This window comes from Mesoplodon mirus (genome assembly GCF_964341445.2).
Source record: "Mesoplodon mirus genome assembly, chromosome: 5".
Lineage (NCBI taxonomy): Eukaryota > Metazoa > Chordata > Mammalia > Artiodactyla > Ziphiidae > Mesoplodon > Mesoplodon mirus.
In genome coordinates, this window is record NC_138980.1 from 17,125,810 (window position 1) to 17,147,021 (window position 21,212).

The 21,212-nt window shown below is 38.3% G+C and overlaps 1 protein-coding gene across 1 annotated transcript in view; it reads left to right on the plus strand.

Annotated features, from left to right (window-relative positions):
* Nucleotides 1-237: 237 nt before the first annotated feature.
* Nucleotides 238-21,212, plus strand: part of CPEB4 (cytoplasmic polyadenylation element binding protein 4) — a 64,853-nt gene continuing 43,878 nt past the window's right edge. Inside the window, exons 1-2 of the mRNA XM_082622075.1 lie at nucleotides 238-2,738; nucleotides 19,920-20,001. Coding sequence (XP_082478201.1) covers nucleotides 1,614-2,738; nucleotides 19,920-20,001 — 1,207 coding nt within the window. The 5' untranslated portion in view covers nucleotides 238-1,613. The remainder of the gene's footprint in view (nucleotides 2,739-19,919; nucleotides 20,002-21,212) is intronic.

Here is a 21,212-nt window from a genome sequence, read left to right on the forward strand (position 1 = left end):
TCGGGGGAGCGGGTTCCAGGCGCCGGGCCTCACTGGGCGAGGCGCAGACGGAAGGGGCGTCTCTCGAGATAACTTTTCGACCTTCCTGGGAGGGCGCCTGAGCCGAGGGGCGTGGCCTAATCTGAATTCTAGCAGCTGATTGGCTTTTTGGCAGGTGGGCGGGGTGTCTCCCCTAACCCACCCCTCCCTCTTCGAACCGGAAGTGTCTCTCGGTCTTTCCAGCTGGTTGTCATTTCTCTCGGCTCGGTCCTGAGGAGAGGGACTCAGCCGCGGCTGCTGAACCCGGGCACCGGGAGGCGGTGGCAGCGGCGGCGGCGGCGGCGGCAGCGGCGACAGCAGAGGAGGAAGGAGGAGAGAAGAAGAGCCAGGCGGAGTCCCCAACTACGACAGCGGGGACTGCGGGACCGGGGTAAAGCGACGGCGGCGGCGACGACGGCCCAGCAACCGTGAGGAGAAACAAAAGCCTTCTAAATTACAGTTTTTAAAAAAATCTGGGGGAAAAAAGAGAGAGAGCGAGCAAAGGGGGGAAGGCCCTTCTCTTTTAGAGTAACTACGCTGGTGGGGTTTTCCTATTTTTCCTCTTTTTTCCCCCCTGCGGAGAATCGAACTGAGAGAACTGAACAAACCGCCCCTGGGTCCCATGAGGGAAAAAAACCCCGGAGCCGCAGAGAGGGGTAGAGGCCGAAACCGCAGGACCTTCCAGGTCGCCCCCTTGGTCCCCGCACCCCGGGGCCGCCAGCTTTTCCTCGTCGAGTCTCGCTAATCCGTCCTGATCGCGACATCCCCAAGAGGGAGAAACGGGTGTTTCCAACCCATTTCATGGGGGAGAGGAGGCCGGGGGGAGCCCCAGGAACAGCGACAGCAGCAAGATCTGCACCCAGAGCTTCAAGAACAGCCCCAGAGGCCAAAACTGCACCCCGTGAAAGATCAGAAACAGGACCAGGAACAGCAGAAACTTCCCTGCAATCATCTTTCCATTAGTCAATGCTGATTTCCTCTCCCGCAACCAGGAATTCGCCTCCCACCCCAAATAACCTAATATAATCTATATATATAAATATATAATATATAATGTTCTTAAATTATTCCTGATTTTTTTAACCAAGCTGCCAAGAAAAGAACGTATTCTCCCCTTAGCCCTATTCTAATTTTTATGTGAGTGAATCTAAACTGCTGAAGAAGACCATATGTGATTGTTAAATTATATATATATATATTTTTACTCCGCGCAATGCTTATTCTTCTACATCCATAGATGCTTGAGAAGCTGTGTTTTTGTCATTCATGTACGTTTTCCTTTGGAAAAAGAAAGCGCCTATTTTACTAACCAAAGACTTGATTTTTACCCTCTTCGTTTTTATTCCCTCCTAGAATAAGTTGGATTCATGTCAATGTTTTAAGACTTTTTTTTTTTTTTTAGTTTTTTTCTTCTTTCTTTCAGAGACCAGAATTCCAAATCTGTACTATTTAGGGTGATAAGCTGCGATCTTTGAGCTAGCTAAAAATAAGACATTTCAAACAAGCAACTTAAATTTAGGGTAGAGGATACAAAGGCGTGAGACATCAGGCTGTTGTTTCTTTTTATCATAAGATTCTGAGCCTAAAAATAATAAATGGGGGATTACGGGTTTGGAGTGCTAGTGCAAAGCAATACTGGGAATAAATCTGCTTTTCCAGTCAGATTCCATCCACATCTGCAGCCTCCACACCATCACCAAAATGCCACCCCCAGCCCTGCTGCTTTTATAAATAATAACACAGCTGCCAATGGCAGCAGTGCCGGGTCAGCTTGGCTCTTTCCTGCTCCGGCTACCCATAACATTCAGGATGAGATCTTGGGATCAGAAAAGGCAAAAAGTCAGCAACAGGAACAGCAAGACCCTTTAGAAAAGCAGCAGCTCTCCCCCAGTCCAGGTCAGGAAGCTGGAATACTGCCTGAAACTGAGAAAGCAAAATCTGAAGAAAATCAAGGGGACAATTCTTCAGAAAATGGCAACGGGAAGGAGAAAATAAGAATCGAATCACCAGTGTTGACAGGGTTTGATTATCAAGAAGCCACGGGGCTAGGTACTTCAACCCAACCCTTGACGTCTAGCGCGTCGTCTCTTACTGGTTTCAGTAACTGGTCAGCAGCGATAGCACCTTCTTCCTCTACAATCATCAATGAAGATGCAAGTTTCTTTCACCAGGGAGGGGTCCCGGCTGCTTCGGCTAATAACGGTGCTCTGTTGTTTCAAAATTTTCCCCATCATGTCAGCCCTGGCTTTGGAGGCAGTTTCTCTCCTCAGATCGGGCCTCTCTCACAGCACCACCCCCATCACCCTCATTTCCAGCATCATCACAGCCAGCATCAGCAGCAAAGGAGGTCTCCTGCCAGTCCCCATCCCCCACCTTTCACACATAGAAATGCTGCTTTTAACCAGCTGCCTCATTTGGCGAATAATCTTAACAAGCCCCCCTCTCCATGGAGCAGCTACCAGAGTCCCTCTCCTACACCGTCTTCTTCCTGGAGCCCAGGGGGTGGTGGATATGGTGGCTGGGGAGGTTCGCAAGGCCGAGATCACCGCAGAGGGCTGAATGGAGGAATAACGCCCCTGAACTCCATCTCGCCTTTGAAGAAAAATTTTGCAAGCAATCATATTCAGCTCCAGAAGTATGCTCGCCCCAGCTCTGCCTTTGCTCCTAAATCCTGGATGGAAGATAGCTTGAACAGGGCTGACAACATTTTTCCTTTTCCGGTAAGATTATGTTCCATTAATAGATTAAGATGAAATAAGGAAACGGCAGGGTGTAATATCTATGTAACGAAGAGAGTTTGAATTGTCTGTATTCATATCTGAGCTCTTCTTAGAAAATTAGTTAATTACCAGATATTATTTTGGCAGGAGAGGAGTATAATTTGGAACAAAATATTCAGCTTTTTTTTTTTTTTTTGGTAAATTTCTAATTGTTATCTTCCCCTAGATAATCATATAAATTAGCATAATTATGAATACCAGGTAGTTAGTGATGTCATGATTATTAACTATAATACCTTTCTAGCCTGACAAGAGAATCGTGGTTGGTTTTTCCCTACTTATTTAAGTGAGAATAAATAATGTAGATATAAATATATTTCATTGTGGAAACTGATGAGCATTTTCTACCCGTTTGCATAACTATGTAACCTCGCAAATTAATTTTTGTCCACTGTAAGGTAGTGGTTCACTGAAAACCAGCTATTGAATTATAGTTTTCTCACTGGTTATATTTTAAACCTGAAACCTCTCTGAACCCTGCGGTCTGAACAGTTTGAATTCATCAATTTGGCAATTCCTGTTAAAGCTTTTTGCAAATTCTGGCCTGCCTTGTGTCAGTAAGGACTGCTAGAGAAATGATCTAAATATTTTCTTCATCCCCAATTATTTTTGCATACTATGAAACTGTTGATCTCAGAGTGACTCTTTTATGATGCCTTTCACCCATTTGTTTATTTTCCAGTGTTAACACTTGGGGGTGTAGATAATTAAACCATTCCTAAAAATAGGCCCAGGCAAAGATCACTTGTCTTTCTTGCCACCAATGTATCCTTATTCTGCAAGAGTCACATTGTTTCATGTTTTTTAATTAATGAGCAGCCAGTCTAGTTGATAGACATAGGATAAAGGGAATTTCATAGTTAATTGAACATCAGATGCCCCACTAAATTTGTGTACTTTGGGGGTATGATCATTTATATGTGTTTAGGAAATTTATATGGGTTTTAAGCTAACATTGAATCAGTCCTCAGAACAAAACCCACAAGATAAGTTCTATTATTATCCCCATTTAGAGATGAGAAAATTGAGTATCAGCAAGATATAATAACTTGCCCAAGAGCACACAGCTGATAAGAGTACAAACTCTAGGTTAAAAAGCAAGGATTAAAAAATGCTACATACATGTGTACGCATACACATGTGCTATATCTAGAGGGTTGTTTTAGAGATCTTTCAGCAAAGGCTCAAACAGATTTCAAAATAATTGCAATGTCTCCATATATGATGTCAACACAAGTAGAATTATCTGTTTTAATTAATAATTTGCTCAGAGGGAGGGGAAGTTTCTTAAGAGAACCCTATGTCATTCCAAGGAATTAAATAACCCTTCTCCAAGGATTCAGGTATAATGATTAGGATGTATCTTAAAATATTTGGTGAAATCTAGTTAAAAAAATTTTTTTTTAATAATTTTTTTGCCCAGGTATTAAAAAAAGCTGTTGGCTTTTGTTTTTAGAAAGGGTTTTTACTCAAACTGAAGAGAGCAATTATCATGCTTTAGTGGTCAGGTGAAAGGCTGTTGAAGACACTGGCAATCCCATGCAGTCTATCTTTAAAAAGTTGGTTTTGATATTCCTTTGAACATAAATTTAAGGGAAATTTAATGCAAAGGTAACTTTTATGAATTATTTATATATTCTTAATTTGAAAAAATCTAAGACGGCATTCTCAACATTTTTAACTGGGTTAAGATTGGCTCAGAATTAAAAATACTTTTCTATTTTGCTACTTATAAAGTGACAGAATGAATTTATGTGACCTCATAGTTTGTTTTCCATTCTCAGTTTACTGACTTTTGATAAAGGTTTGCTTTGGGAAAAATAAAAATTCCAGAAAATGAGTAAACATATGTATATGCACATTATTAATATTTTTATGGAGCTAATGGGATGCGTTTAACGTGAAATTTTTTTAATCAGATGTTTTCTTAGAAATTAAGCTGGTGTATGAAATAATAGTAGACTAGATTGATACTAAAAGGTACTGTTAGAAACTAACTCTTCCCTTAGAATTGTTGTCTGTTATGCTGAGGATGGAAAATGGATGAGTCAATATACCTGGCTCAAATTTGGTAGGATTAGAAACTAAGTTGCTTTCTGTTCACCATCCCCACCATTTTTAGGAGAGTGTATATATATATTTCTGTGTGTGAGAGAGTGAAGAGAGAGAAAGAGAGAGGTTGGGAGATGGGGAGCTGAGAGCAAGCATTGGGTTGAGTTGAAAGTCACAATAAAAATAAGTGATTTGAAAAGAATCTTTATGACAAGAAATTCCTAATAGGGTTTTGAAAATATAAGAAGTTAGTAAACTGAGTACCGTGGTGCTTACTTAAATGAATGTAGTTCTGTGTGTGTGTTTTAGAGAATTATTCTTTTGAATAATTTTTTGGCAAAAAATACTGTTTTGAGTTGATATGAATTACTTGGTTAAATCTGATATGAAAAGATTTGAAGAAACATTTATTTGACTGGGAGCCCAGACACCTAGGTTGTGGTCTTGGCCCTATCAGTGTCATAGCATTTGGGGACCTCAGTTTCTTCATAAAATTGGGGATGGTGGTGACCTAGGTGATTCCTAAGTTCCTTATTATTCTAAAGCAAGCTACTGTGAAATTTAAACTGCTGCAATCACAGTCCATACTTTTTTCTAAACACTGCTATCTTATTTAAATTTATTACCTTAAACACTATTAATTTTAGGAAAGACATTTTATAGATTAGTAATTCAATTTCTATTGCTTTTAGAAAGAATTCCTTAGGTGTTATAGAGAGATCTTAAAATTTACCACAGAAATTACAGGATAGAATTTACATGGCTATATTATAATATTGGTATTCAATCAAAGGCTAGCATGGAATTATTATATTAAAAGGAAATAATTTACCTGAAATGTAACTAATACTGGGCAATGTTTATTTTAATTTGAAATGAATCAATGGTTTTTACATTTGTCTAATACAGGTTTGGGTACATACAGTGAATTAAAATTCATGATGACATTTTAAATTAATTTTTGGGGCCAATCTTAACCTTCTCTTTTATCCATGTTTATGGAGCAGGAGCAAAGATTCCAAATATGTGAATAATCCTCTAAATAACTGATATGACAGGCATTATATTTTGGGATTTTCTTTGTATTAAAATTTGTTTCTAAGTTATTTTTGCTTAGCTTAAAGTTTTCATTATGTGGATGCAGATAACATGCCTGAAATCCAGTTTTCAGATACAACTAAACTAATATGTATTTAATAATAGCTAACATGCCTATGATAGTCTAAGTGTTTTACATGTATTAACTCATTTAATTCATTCAACAATCCTATGAAGTAGAAATTATTATTATTATTATTGTTATTATTACTATTCACACATGAGATTTGGCTTTTAACCATTATACTACAGTGTCTTTTCACATAGACATTTTACAGATGGGAGGGGTAAATAAATGCCTCCCGGAAGCATGTAAGATGAGAGAAAAATTTTTACAGTGAATCATTGATACCTGATGATCAAAAGCTGATTATAAAGTTTTGAAAGTGGAAAATAATAGAATATATTTATTTATCAACTTTAAAATATTAAACAAATAATATTCAAATCAATATATTTTTGTTTGATTTTAGTACGTCCTATATACTAGGTACTGAGCTAGGTGCTTTCACGTATGTTATCTCACTTCGTGTATAGAATTTCTCAACCCTATGAGGCTTAGTTTTATTGTCTTAATTTCAAAATGAAGAAACAAGGGCCATGTTTATGTGACTAAAGGCATGATTTGACCCTTACATTAAGGGGAGAAAAATCCTACCCATCCTGCCAAACACATCCTGGAATCCTGATGTCCGAACCAAATAATATATTGGGGCACCTGCCAATAATGAATTTGAATATAGCAGCTCTTTGGAGGGGTGCCTAGATCTTCTGTCCTTACAGGAATGTAAAGGAGAATTGTATGCTATATATCCTAGTACTCTCTTATATTCAGCTCAGTTACGCCCCCATCTCTATTAGCTAAGAACCAAGAAGTAGACCAAAAAGAAAAAAAAAAAAAAAAAAAAAGAAAAGAAAAAGGAAAGGGGGGAGACAAAATCTGTTACAAAGATGGTCCTAAAACTTGATTGATAGGGAGACATTTTAGGATTTGGAGCGCATTTGCTCTTACTTGGTCACCATGGATTTGTTAAGTTGTCTTAACCAGGCAAATAATTTATGTTAACTTTAATAACTCTCCTTGTGTTTTCAGTTTATTGACCCTCAAAATTATATATGGCATCTTATATCTGAAAACAGAAAGTTACTGCATCGCTTCAGGTCTGAAAGTCATGGTGAATTATCAATATTAAAATTGTCTAAAGTGCAACGTTATTACATTTTTTGTTTTCTCATATAGTCCCAAGAGGGATGTAGGAAACATTTTCTTTGACTTTGTATTTATCTATATTAGAAGACGGGAAAGTAATTTTTTTTAACTGTAAAGTATGGGTTGGATGGTTCTGGCTCCAGCAGAATTGAAATATTGGAAAAGTTTGGGAAAAGGCTACCAGATACCATTTTACACCTTTTTGTAGAAAGCCTTTTAACTAGGTTTAATTGCTTTTCTGATGGAATTGAAACTTGGGCAGGGTAGTTTTTTGATTATTTTTTGATGTGTCTTCAAGGAAGCCATGGAATATGATCAACACACTGTTCCAACATCTTTCAGGAAAAACCTGGTTATTGCAAGCCTAGTGAATGTGCTTGTTGCTAGTTGCAACTAGAAAGGTGTTATTTAGTTCATGAGTTTATGCTTTTGAGAATAATTTTTGTTGGTGTTCACGAGAAAGAAATGGAAAAGTAGTCTTAAAGTTAACATATGCCTATTTTGAATTTTACAGTCTAAATCTATTTTCCTTAGGACTTTTTTGCTCTTTCTATAAAGGAAAATAAGCTTGAGGTTCCATTATCACATTTTTTCAGCACTGTATTTTACCTCAGTTTTTGGTCCCATCACAGATGAGATAATATATTTCTCTTTAAGGCAGGGAGCTTGTAACATGAGCATTCATTTTAATTTTTCCTGACAAAAGTCATTTTGTATTTAATTGTTCAAACAAAATTGTTCTTGCGGAAATTAAAGTATATTTTTACCATGATAAATTTATAGCAGTGTAGAATTTTTTACTTCAACGTTAGCGTAGATTCTCATCATGTTGTATAATATTGGAACAGAAGGAGTTACACTTTCAGGTTTTCAGAAAATTCTCAATAGAAAGATAAAGGATCTATAGATTCTATTTTTAATCAGTTTCTGAAGCTGACACTTGGATAATTACTGAGAAAGGCTATTGTGTGAGGCCAAAAATATAGTAGACTGAAGCACAGGCCCTGGATCCAAACAGACTTAAGTTTGATCTGAGCTCTAGTTAGCTGTGTGACCTTGAGCAAGTCACTTAAATTTGAGAACACAGACCTAGCAGTGAAGGGTTATTGTAAGCTACTTTAAATATGTGGCCGTATTAGGTAGCTTACATTTTTTTGTTTAAAATAAAATTAAAATCTCTAATACTGAGCAAAATCAGGAAATTAAAATAACTACAAAAAGCTTGGGTATCTATGAAAGATTTTGAGCAGTCCTTAGTTTTGCTTATCCTATCATATATGCTCCACTTCTCAGAGTACTACTTTTAAATAAGCTAGATGCAACCCAGGACAGATAAAACATTTAGCAGAATTATCAGTTTTCTTGAAGAGAAGTTTTATAATTGTTTATATACCTAAACATTTATTAGCATTGGCAGCCTGCATCTTTCAGTAGTTTGAAAGATTTTGCCTATTTTTAAGAAATTTAGAACATTTGGTTGTTTTTGTATACATTAAAGGAGACTGTACTTTTTTTTTTTAACATCTTTATTGGAGTATAATTGCTTTACGATGGTGTGTTAGTTTCTGCTTTATAACAAAGTGAATCAGCTATACATATACATATATCCCCATATCTCCTGTCTCTTGTGTCTCCCTCCCACCCTCCCTATCCCACCCCTCTAGGTGGTCACAGAGCACCAAGCTGATCTCTGTGCTATGCGGCTGCTTCCCTCTAGCTATCTGTTTTACATTTGGCAGTATATATAAGTCCATGCCCCTCTCTCACTTCGTCACAGCTTACCCTTCCCCCCCCCTGTGTCCTCAAGTCCATTCTCTACGTCTGCGTCTTTATTCCTGTCCTGCCCCTAGGTTCTTCAGAACCATGGTTTTTTGTTTTTTTGTTTTAGATTCCATACATGTGTTAGCATACGGTATTTGTTTTTCTCTTTCTGACTTCACTCTGTATGACAGACTCTAGGTTCATCCACCTCACTACAAATAACGCAATTTCATTTCTTTTTATGGCTGAGTAATATTCCATTGTATATATGTGCCACATCTTCTTTATCCATTCATCTGTCGATGGACGCTTAGAAGGAGACTGTACTTTAATGAAGAATTTATGATTTTGTTGGTTAAAAGACAGGAAAAGTTACCATAGATTTGAATTGAATATATTTTAGCTTTTATCCTGGAATTAAGTTCTGTTTTTTATATTTTAATTAATTTATTTAGCATATATTTATTGAGCACCTGCTATGTTATGGACTAGGCATAGGTAGATATCATAAAAATTGTTTTGATTTGATTCATAATGTATTTCTGACCTGTGCTAATCTTTGAATGATACTGAACATGCATTTTTTATCATTGTAAACAAATTAGCAACTAGCCCAATAGTTATATTTCATTTTAATCCATGAGCTGTTTAAACTTCAAGGCAAACTAACAGGTTCAACTTTAGGTATAACAGAAACAGTGTGTAAATGACAGTTCCAAATATTTTATTAATGGTCACATTTATAAATATACACCTGTACACAACATGTGCTTTTTAAAGTTCTGTGACAAAATGGTACTACAAAAGGCAAACTTTAGCCTGTGGGTTGCAGAATTTAGGTCTCATTACATGTCAAGGAAAAAAAACTTCATCAGTCACTTACAGGTCCTCCCTCATGTTTGCAAACTGAATTTTTAAAGTTTAAAGCCTTAAGCTAAAGAAGGACTTTTCCTATTGTAGAGTATTTCGATTGGGCAATTTCTATTTGCTGCATATTTACCAGATATATCCCAGTCATTGCTTTCTTTTAGCTCTAAAATAAGTTATAGTTAATTCCTCAGTATTATACATTTTAAAGCCATATTTATATTTAAATGTTATGCAACATACTTTTAATAATAGTTTTCCCAGGTGTTTTTGAGGAATGCGTCTGGTGCTAGTCAGTAAAATAACTGCTGTAGCCTTACTGTCTGTAAGAACCTTAAAAAGAACCAAACAATGTAAGAACAGTTGCTACTCAGAAAAACCTCCTAATTATCATATGGAAGTCAGATCTGAGTTGATCTGAGTTTCAACGATGGCTCTGCCACTTACTAGCTGTGTGACCTAAGGCAAGCTCCTCAACTTTCCTGATCCTTCAGTTTCACATTTCTTTTGTCCAGTGTTTTTGAAGTAAAATGAAATGTGCCTAATATTTGGCTTCCAAAAGATTCTGTTGGTATAAGAAAGTCATCAAATAGAAATATTAATTCAAAATTTTGCAAATGGCACAGATTCTTAAAAGGTGAAAACCATTGTGTAACTGGTGTATGGTAATTTGAGTTTAAAGAAGAATTTTATAATCTGAACTATAATTTTGTTTAATAAACTCAGTGTACTTAATAGTGGGAATCAGCCCAGATGATGCTCCCATTTTTGAACATTGCTGGAAAATTTAGTGACCAACTGGTTTTTTTGTTTGTTTGTTTGTTTCCTCTTTGGATAAAGTTTTTCCCCCCAAGTCTTTTTCATTTCTTATTATGGAAAATTTAAACATATTCAATAATAGAGTAGTGTATAGCAAATTCCCATGTACATACATGTCACCTGGCTTCCAACAATGATCAGCTCCTGGACAGTCCTGTTTCATCCATCTTCCTAACTGTCTCTTCCTGCTTTCATGTTATTTTGAAGCATTTCCCAGGAACTGTATCATTTCATCTGTAAATGGTTTAGTATGTGTCTCTAAAAGATAGTCTTTTTTTCCCCCTTAAAAACATACAAAAATATCTTCTAGTTGTTTTTTAAAGAAAGATAGTGAGAAATTGAAGCAAGGCCCACATTTCTGTTGTACCTGCTCAGCCTGTTTCACCACTCAACCTGGTGCTAATCTCTAAAGAAACCACTATTGGCCGCATCTCCCTTCTAGGTCAAGAAGGGTGCTGGTGGTCACATGGCCGTCAAAAAAAAAAAAAAAAAAAAAAGAGATCGAACAAGACACCAAAACATCAGCTGATGACCACAAATTTGGGAGGAGATTGTTCAGTTTTCCTCTCTTCATTTCAGCCTTCTCCTGGGTTCAGGCTTCTGTGGACTTGGGGGAAGGATCTCCAAAAGGAGAGAGAACAGGACAGGACTGAGAGCATTTTGGTTGTGTTTTTGTTTGTTAATGTGTTTTTGTTTTTCCGAAGGGGAATTTAAAGGTTTGGGGTCTTTTGCAGGCCTTTGGACTGCATCACACTTTTTTTCATCTCTTGCTCTTTTTCAACCCACAAATGTTTGATGCTTTCAATGGACCATGTGCTAGGAGTACATGACCAAGGCAGACATGCTCCTCCTCATGAACTGTACAGTCCGGTGACCTCTTGCTCTGTGCCTGCGTGTTGAGAAGTGCCTTCTGCTCCGGAGACTCTGGAGAGCTAAGGATGTGGCGGGGGGAGCTGTGAGGGCCCAGAGGCCGACACTGGGCACAGGCTGCCTTTTGACGTTGCTGTCAAGGCTCATGAAAGAGAAGAGACGTTATGGATGTTATGGGTTACAGGAAACAAGCCTCAGTTTAAGAATAAAGATTGTGTATTTGGGTGGCCGTTCTCTCTGCTGACTCCGGACCCTGATCAGGCCCAGCAGATGTATAGCAGAGGACTGCTGACTGCCAGTAAGCGGCCAAAGACAGAGGACTGGCCAGAGGGTCTAAATGACTTCATTCCTTAGGGCCTAGTTTTAGTAGCTCTTCCCACTTTCCTGAACTAATGACCTCTTGCCTCGAATAGCTTATTAGGTAGGAAATATCTTTTTTTCCCCCTTTTTTGTTTCTCTATGAAAATGAGCTACAGGAAATAGCACAGAACAGCTGAATTATTGAGATACAAACAATGCCTAATTTAATATGTTAGTTTCGGGCTCTTTTGCCATTTCACCAGAGAGAGAAAGGGCAGAGGGAATGTTTATTGAGAGGATCTCCTAACTGGTGGGCGTGGTGTGGGCCTTGTCTCATTTCCCTGCACCCCAGTTTTATAAGGGAGGTGCGATCCTTATTTCCATGATGAAATCAAGGTTCAGAGACAATGCAGTGTCAAGATCAGTTGTCTTCTAAGTGGTGATTTAAACGCAGGTCTTGGACTAGATTTTAATTATTTCCCTCTGCCAGGCAAGGTGAAAATGAACAAATGGTTAACGAGAGGAAGGGGCCTCTTGATTTAGGAACTGACTAATCAAGTCTAGAATGCCAAGTTGTGTTTTTAATACAGTCAAGTGGTGACAAGAAATATTTACCACTTTAAGGATTTCTAATGGTGAACTTGAATGTGGCTTATTTAGTGAAGGTGGGATCAAAGAAAATTTTCTCAAAGGCTTTCTGGAGAGATCAGATTCTTCAGTTCATGTGGAAGAAAATGGAGCTATTGATCCAGTCAGGGTAATACCCCAAAGACATTGATTCATTTTGTTATAGTTTATTATTCTATTAGGAAGCACTTGGTAGCCCAAGATCTGGAAGACTCTTTGCCTCATTATAAAGCGGTCATAATGAGAAAGCACTGACTGAAGAGGGATCCTGCTAAGAAATATGAGATGCTATTAAATGTGGTTTCTCCTACTTCAGGTAATTACCCCTTTCACTTTAACCTCTGACACTTGTTCTCTGCATTCAGACCCTGTATACAGTGAAGGATTTCATACCTTGCAGGTGTTGATAGATTGGAATTTCTAGGTCATGACAAAGCTCATTTAAATGGACCACTTTTCTGAGCTTCTGCTCTGAAGTCAGACTCCACCACTCACTTCTTGACTTTGAGGGCAAGTAGTTGACTTGTCAGAACTCATTTGCCTAAAATGGGGCTGATAATTGTATCCATTTTACATGATGGTTGTGAGGAACTGATGTACATAAATCATACATCATTCATCTGAGACACAACACAGAGCCAGGAGGGACATGTTAGCCACTTTAATGATGATGGTAACAATGATGAGAGACTTACTGGACGCTGCACAGTTGCTACAGTCTGTGGCTGTGGAGATGAGTGGAGCTCGCAGTCCAGCGGCAGAGGGGGTGGGTAGCTGTAACAGAGCTTGTCAATATCATGTGGGCTGTCGGTGTGCTAGGGGGATATGGGGAAAAGGGGACTTGTGCCTGCACAGGGATGGAAGGGTCATCTGGTAGTGGAATCTGGAAAGCTGACTATATTGCCAACTTTTGATATCTGTGGCCTTAAATACTTAACCCAAGAAAAATATTTACATTTTGGCAAATTTTGGATTAAAACTCGCAGAGTTACCTTTGATTAATTATGGGCTCTGCTGGCATCTCAAACTTCCTATTTATTTTGGCAGCTGATACACTGGCATAGACTTTGCCTTTCAAACCAAAATATTTTCCTTTCCCTTCTTCACCAGGGAAAGTTTAAGCCGGAAAGAGAAACTTCCATAAGCTGATACAGATACCTAGCAGTCTGAGAAGTGATGCTCACAGTAATGTATGTCTTTATATGAAGACAATGAGTAAAGGGAGTAGCTGAATTTTGGCTTTGGTTCTTAGTAATGTGGGCACGTTCAATTAAGTACATTTTGTGTTTTAGACCAGGTCTAGTAATGCTAAAACATACTAACTCAAGTATAAGAAGACAGGAACAATTAATGGAGTGGTCAGGGTGGTTGTTCTGTTGAAACTGAACTGAACTGTAATCTTTTTTCCAACTTATGCATCTTAGAGCTTGGAAGAGAGGGCTTTGATTTGGGTTTTGAGAGCAAAGCCCTTCTCTTCATAAGGAAACCTTAAAATGGTTGATGTAGAATATTTAAGCTGGACTGCATCACAGCTGTCAACAGGATGTAAGCTACAACTCACACCCCCAAGTATCTAATGAAGTTAACCTGTGGAATGGAATTGCTTAACTCAGTGGTTCTCAAAGTGTGGTCCCTGTCTTCACTTGGAAACTTGTTAGAAATGTGAATTCTTGGACCCTACCCAGACCTACTGAATGAGAAACTTGGCGGGTTGACCCCGGTAGTCTGTGTTTTGACAGGACCTCCAGATGATTCTGATATACTCTTTAAGTATGAGAAACACTGGCTTACATTATCCATCTGGATTTTTTTTTTAAAGCTACAAAATGATAATTTTGGTTTGTGGCATAATTGCAGTCTGGTTGTTCATCCTGATTGTAATAGACCCAACAGGTTCACGTGCTTCTCGTGGCTACTCTGGGATGTTGTAAAAAGACGTGTCATCAGTTCTTTGCGCTGTGGCAATCAGGATTATTCAGGTGAATGTTAAAAGGACAGGTCCTGCTCTTTGAAATACTAATTTGTTTTGTCAGAAGGTTATTTTTATCAATGTTGATTTTCATAGTGGCGTGTGTGGTTTTTCCTTTAGAAATTGTCCTGTGAAGTAGAGATGACAGAAACTGAAACCAACAAGTTACAACTCAATATATTAAATACAATTAATTTTTACAAAATAAAAAGAGGTGTACACGTCGTAATCAAGTTTGCTTTGCTGAGCCTTGAAAATAATTGGTGGTCTTTTATTTTCATTCATGATTATTAAGCTCACATGTTCTAGAGTCAGAAGGCCTGGGTTCAAATTCTGCCTTCTCCATTACCTGACGTTGGTAAAGTTACTTAATCATGCTAAGCTTCACTTTTTTCATCTGTGAAATGGAATAATAACTTAACACTTAATTGTATAGGATTTTTGTGAGGAATAAATGAGATTATGCATGTAAAGCATTAGAGCTTGTTAAACGTTAGCTGCTGGTCCTATTATTATTGCTATTACTACCACTTCTGCTCCTGTGGTTGGCTGTAGTTAACCTAGAGATGCATTTGTGTTAGGTCTTTAATTTGTGGACCACATCTATCTGTCATCTCAAAAGGAAGAAGGAAGATAAAGCTGCTTCTTTTTTTTTTTTTTTTTTTTTTTGCGGTACGCGGGCCTCTCACTGTTGTGGCCTTTCCCGTTGCGGAGCACAGGCTCCGGACGCGCAGGCTCAGCAGCCATGGCTCACGGGCCCAGCCGCTCCGTGGCATGTGGGATCCTCCCGGACTGGAGCACGAACCCGCGTCCCCTGCATCGGCAGGCGGACTCTCAACCACTGCGCCACCAGGGAAGCCCAAGATAAAGCTTCTTTATCTCTTCTTATGTTTTTAGTATCTCCGATATTATCCTATATTACTCTTATACATACATTTTGTTCTTTCATTTATTGAGTCATATTTGAGTGCCTACTGTTTGCCAGGTACTAGCCAGCACATTCCTGCCCCTAGGACCCTTATGGCAGACAGAGTATCTCATTTATTCTAATATATATCTTAACTAGTGACTGCCTTTTGACTGCCATGACCATTACTTTACCCAAGGCAGCCCATTTCCTTTGGAGTGAAACTTGGGCTTGCATCCTGACTAAGCTGCTGAACTAGGCAGTAACCTGTCTGTGCAGTAAACTGTGGATTTTCTCTAGTCTTAGTTTTTGTCATTAAAATGAGAATAATAGGGCTTGCCTGGTGGCGCAGTGGTTGAGAGTCCGCCTGCCGATGCAGGGGACGCGGGTTCGTGCCCCGGTCCGGGAAGATCCCACATGCCGCGGAGCGGCTGGGCCCATGAGCCATGGCCGCTGAGCCTGCGCGTCCGGAGCCTGTGCTCCGCAACGGGAGAGGCCACAACAGTGAGAGGCCTGCGTACTGCAAAAAAAAAAAAGAGAATACTACAATCTAACTTAAAAGGAGGTTTGAACATTAATTAAGACAGTATTTAAAAAGTACCTAGAATAATGTCAGGTACTCAGTAGATGCTCAATAAAGGGTAGCTCTGCTTTTCTGCTTTTTATTTCTGTAGTCTGCCAAGAGAAACTGGCAGCAGTGGGTTGAAGCAGATAGAGTGTTTTTTGTTTTACAATAGAGTCTTTGAACTTTTATTGGAAATCAGGACATCCCCCTTCAACAAATTGTTTTAAGTAAGTTTTGGAAAATGCTTGTTATTTTGCATTATGTTTAGCATAATGAAAACGCAGTGACTGTCCTTTTAAGACTCTATAAAAGTTCATTTTCTTATTAATCAGTCATTGACCGCCCACCTTTTTGTGGGCAAGAAGTGATAAACTTTGATGTCATTCTTTTTTTTTTTTTTTTTTTTGCGGTACGCGGGCCTCTCCCGTCCGCAGCATATGGGATCTTCCCGGACCGGGGCACGAACCCGCGTCCCCTGCATCGGCAGGCGGACTCTCAACCACTGCGCCACCAGGCAAGCCCTGATCAGTCATTCTTGTTCACATCTTTGATTCCTTCCATACTCATCATAATTTAAACTGCAAATCTTGAAGGAGCACAGACTATTTTAGGATATCGGAAAGCTAGAATACAAGTGTATTTTGTTTCTGGGAAAGGAATATTAGAGATCTAATCAAACTCTTTCCTTTTTTGGATCAGGAAAAGGGTCTAGAGGATGAAAATGCCAAGCTCACATGACACTCCAGGCTTCCTAGTGCCTAATGCTCGGTTCCACTGATTTAGGCTGATGTTCATATTTTGATCATCAGCTCAAGTTCAATCAAGAAGAGCTGTCACTTAACAAGGTTTCTATTTTATAGTTAGTTTACTTTCTGGGAAATGGATTCTAGAAAATAGGTAAGTGTTTTTGATATTTGGCCCAATTAGCAAGCCAAAAAGGAAAAATCGAAGAATGAAATATAGAAATCAAAGCACTCTTGACTTGTCACTTTGGTTCTTGGGCAGGAAAACCAACATTGTTTGTGCTGTTCTTATTCCTTGGGTTTATTTGTGTCTGTACCCCTCCACCTACTTCTTAATGACACAGACATTTACATTTTGGTCCTTTTTGTAAAATTAGATACTTAAAATAGACAGAAAAAAGTCAGTGAGGGAGTAATCAAGAATGATAAACTTTGGACCCTCTCTGAGAACAGAATGTTTACTTGACAAAATATGTGGCTTGGAACTCTGAATTACCGTAGCATCATAGGAAACAAAGTGTTATACAAATGTAAAGTAGTTTATAATAATTGTAATTGCGAATAAGGTTGGATCGTGGGGAGGAGTACATATTAGACCAGGGTTGTCAAAAATGTGGTGCTTGTGCCCTTGGGTCTGTATCTTGCACTTAAAAATGTCTGTTGAGAGACTGTTTTCTTCTAATTCCATTCAGAGCCTGAAAATTCTTCTCAGCACATTACATCTGAGAGTCAGTACCAGTTGATCAGAGTTTGTATATTGGTATTTATTTATCATCCTTGTACTGAATCGTGACAAATGAAAGGAAAGCTAGTATAAGTGTAAAAGGGATAGAGGGTTTTTTGTTTGTTTGTTTTTTAATCCCACAAAGCATTACTGAAAATTCAAATATTCATTTAGGATTTTAGTTTTAATGTACTGTACCAATTAGAAGTCAGTGGTTATTTTAGCAAAAATCTTTATATCCTAGGCAATAGGCTGGGGGGGCGGTATGAAGTGGCTTTGCTAAATTATAGGTGAAAAGGAGGCTTCTTTACTTACTGGAAACAGCTGTCATAAAACAAACAAAAACACTGTATAATATTCTTAATTGACTGATTCTCTTGGATGCTCTTGTCATTCAGTGATTGGCAAAATGCAAGTTCTGGAAGTTCACAGGTTGCTTACTACTTTAGTTGCGTTAAAAAAAAAAGAAAAGGCTGAGGTCTCCTCTTCCATCTCTCCCCACCACCATTACATTTTGACCCCCCAAACCCCCTACAACTCTATAGCCAGAAAGGGGATGTATAAAAACAAACCTCAAGATAAGGAAATAGGAGAAAAGAAATATTTTCAACATTTAAAATAAATTACTTGAAGGAATTCATTCATTCCTCAATTGAGGAGACATATGCAGGCTTTCTAAGCTGTCAGACCCTGTGTGAGGCACAGTGACACAGATATGTGGAACAAGGCTTCTCAACCTGTTTCACATCATGGCACGCATAGAAAATGATAATATAGAAATAGAAATCATCTGCCAGGGAGTTCCTGCCACATCAGGCCCTCTGGGCAGTCCTGTGGGTTGAGGAGATGATACACCATCACCCTTTGGGAGTTACAAACGTTGGGAACTTTTGATTTAAGACATACTTCCTACCCTTGGGAAACTGACAGAGAACATAGGCAAGGGAACAGACACTGAGCATTAGTGTCTCCAAGACTGGTTTTGTTGTGGAGAAGAGATAGTGGCTGGCCTGATTTTGAGTGTGGTGCATAGATTGTTGGAGGGAGGACAAATCCAGCTACTGCAGAAAGAGATAGCAGAATTTTGTCTTAACTTGTTTCTCCAGTTATGCCTCAAATCCACTTGGCTTCCGGAAGAATGTGCAATAAAGTTTTGATTTAATTCAGGGCTTGAGATGAGGAAGGATAAAAACAGAAGAGTTTTTCCTTTTTGTGAACACTAACCTTAGAAATTCTCATTCTGGCCACCTGTCCTCCTGCCTCTCTATGGACCGTATTGAGAAGATGAGGACAATGAGGAAAGGATCGGGAGGAAAAGTGGGAAAGATATTCTGGAAGAGCCATACCAGTTTGGAGCCGAAGAGCATGTTAAGGCATCTACTCCCCTCCCATCTTCATCCCCCACCACCCCGGGGGAAAAACCTGTAATACTCTCTACTTTAAATATGGATTATATCCCAGTGTAACTGCCCTTGGACCCCTCAGGTTGCAGAAGTAAAAAAAAGTTTGTATCCTAAAATATGTGAATATTTGAATATGTGAATATTACTGGATATCTGTGTGGTGGGTGGGGTCAGGAGGGGTGGTCCCTATTTCATGGAAGGATAATAATAGTATAGGGTGAGTAGTGTTACGGAAGGACAAAGGAGAAAGGTCAGGATGATCGGAAGGACTACTTTTGACCTATCAACCTTAAAGTTCTAGAGAAGCTGGAAGGTGGAAAAGTGAGATCCCAACAAGTGTGGGGGAAAAAAAAAAAGGGATAAAATGAGGCGAATCCTTTTACAAAGCCAAAGCTTTGAGTTAAAAAGTAATGAGAGAGAAAATGTAATAAAGAGGGCTTTGGAAGCCCCCTTTTCTTTAATACCCTTGCTGTCGTCTTTATATGTGTTAATGTATTTAATTTGAAAACTTTTTCATCTACTTTTCACTATCAAGCTAAACTTTAATTTTAGTTATCTCTAGTACTTTTTATCCTGAAGAATGCCCCAGCAGTTGGGGTGGATGTATATTTTCAGATTCCTCACCCACTCATGAAGTGCATTTCGTTAAGCCAGGGTTTAGACCAGCAGTGTTCTCCACACCTTGTCTTTCCTTTAATGGCAGAAAAATCAAGAATACTTTGCCACTTAGTGGCCTTACAGACATTTGATGATTATTTTCAGATCTTGGCTTATAAGTAAATATAGCTATTCTGAATAGCACATGTAGATGCCACCTTAGTAGATTACTGCTGGAACAAGTTTGGGAAGCTTTGCCACATGACTGCAATCTTAAGTGACAGAGAAAGATTATGAATTCTATTTTTACATTTATTTAATATTCTTAACCATATGAAAATTAGTTTGTTTTTTCTTTGTTCATGAAAGTTATGCTTTTATTGAAATTATTATTAGAAATCAAATCAATCTTTGCTGAGCCCTGGGTGCCTAACTTTTGTGGTGTTGGTGTTTTGGAAGTGTTAAAAATAAAATGTAGTAATAATGTGCCTTATACAGAGAGGGAGGAAAATTGCCACTTTTTGATGTGTCCCATCAAATACAGCTTATTATCCTCTTTTATAATTAAATGCTGTTTTAAAAGTGGTTTGTGGCTGTTTGTGTTTACAGGATCGCCCCAGGACTTTTGACATGCACTCACTGGAGAGTTCACTCATTGACATAATGAGAGCTGAAAATGATTCGATTAAAGGTAATTTTCCAAATGTAACTATTTGATTTTAGTAAATAGTTTAAAATGTGTATTATCTATGTAACATGATGAGCAATATGGCAAATATTATAGATTCATATTTTATATCCAGTCAGTTCCATCAATTTTATACATGTACCTCTTTTTGTTCAAAAACAAACATATTTTATGCACATCCACTGTAAGCCCTTCACAATACCAATTAAGGGACCTACCTACAAGAGTTACTAATTGCTAAGGGAGGGCAGTTAACTGGAAAGATGGGAACCATACTCCTAATTTTTTTTTTTTTTAATCTCTCAGGCAAAACCCGCTAAGTGCCGCAAAACCTTTATGTCTGTTCACCAATGACAGTGCCTATACACTAGGAAGAGTTCAAATGTTGATAGATTTTTTGGCCTAGTTTCATGTTTTTTAAAATGGCCAACAGTTTCAAAGTTAAAATGAAGCTTTGTAGTTCTTGAAATACTTTTTCTGTATTATGTTAAAAAAAATAGTGCTATTCCCACTTGGATTCTGGTTTCAATTCTTTTACCCTGAATAAGATATTGCAGTTTGACTAGGCCTCAATTCCTTCATCTTTAATAGGGCACTTAGAACCACTCTTATGATAAGGGAGTTAATAATGGGGAGCTTTAAAAATACAGGTGCCTGGGCCCCATCCCAGGTGTGGGGTGGGGCTTATGATATTTTTTAGTGTCTCACGTGATGTTCATGTGTAGCCAGAGTTGAGAATGAGCAGATTAGATGTTCTCTAAGGGCCATTCTAGCTCTGATTTTGTGAAAACTACCCCACAAAATAAAATATTTTTCTGCAAAAAATCTCATTTTACTAGACTGAAGAGTTTTTTTTTTTTTTTTTAAAGACATTTGGGTTGTTTGGTATATTTGGTCCTGTCACAAGTTGTTTGTTTGTTCGCTTATTCATTCATTCATTCATCCAATGTTTCTGAGCCTGCTTTGTGCCAACACAGCTTTGCGCTGGGATCAAAGGTGGCAAAGAGCCTGTGACTTCAAGTGGTAACCAGCTTGGCCTAGTTTTCCTTTGAGTTTGGTTTATCATATTACTGATGCAGTAAAACTATTTTTCAGCAAACCTATAACAATAAATTTTTTTATGAGGAATTTTTTTGAGGTCTGGAGAGATGAAAAATAATATGTGAAAAAATATGTGTCCATCTGATGAACTAACTTTGAAGTGGGATTATTTT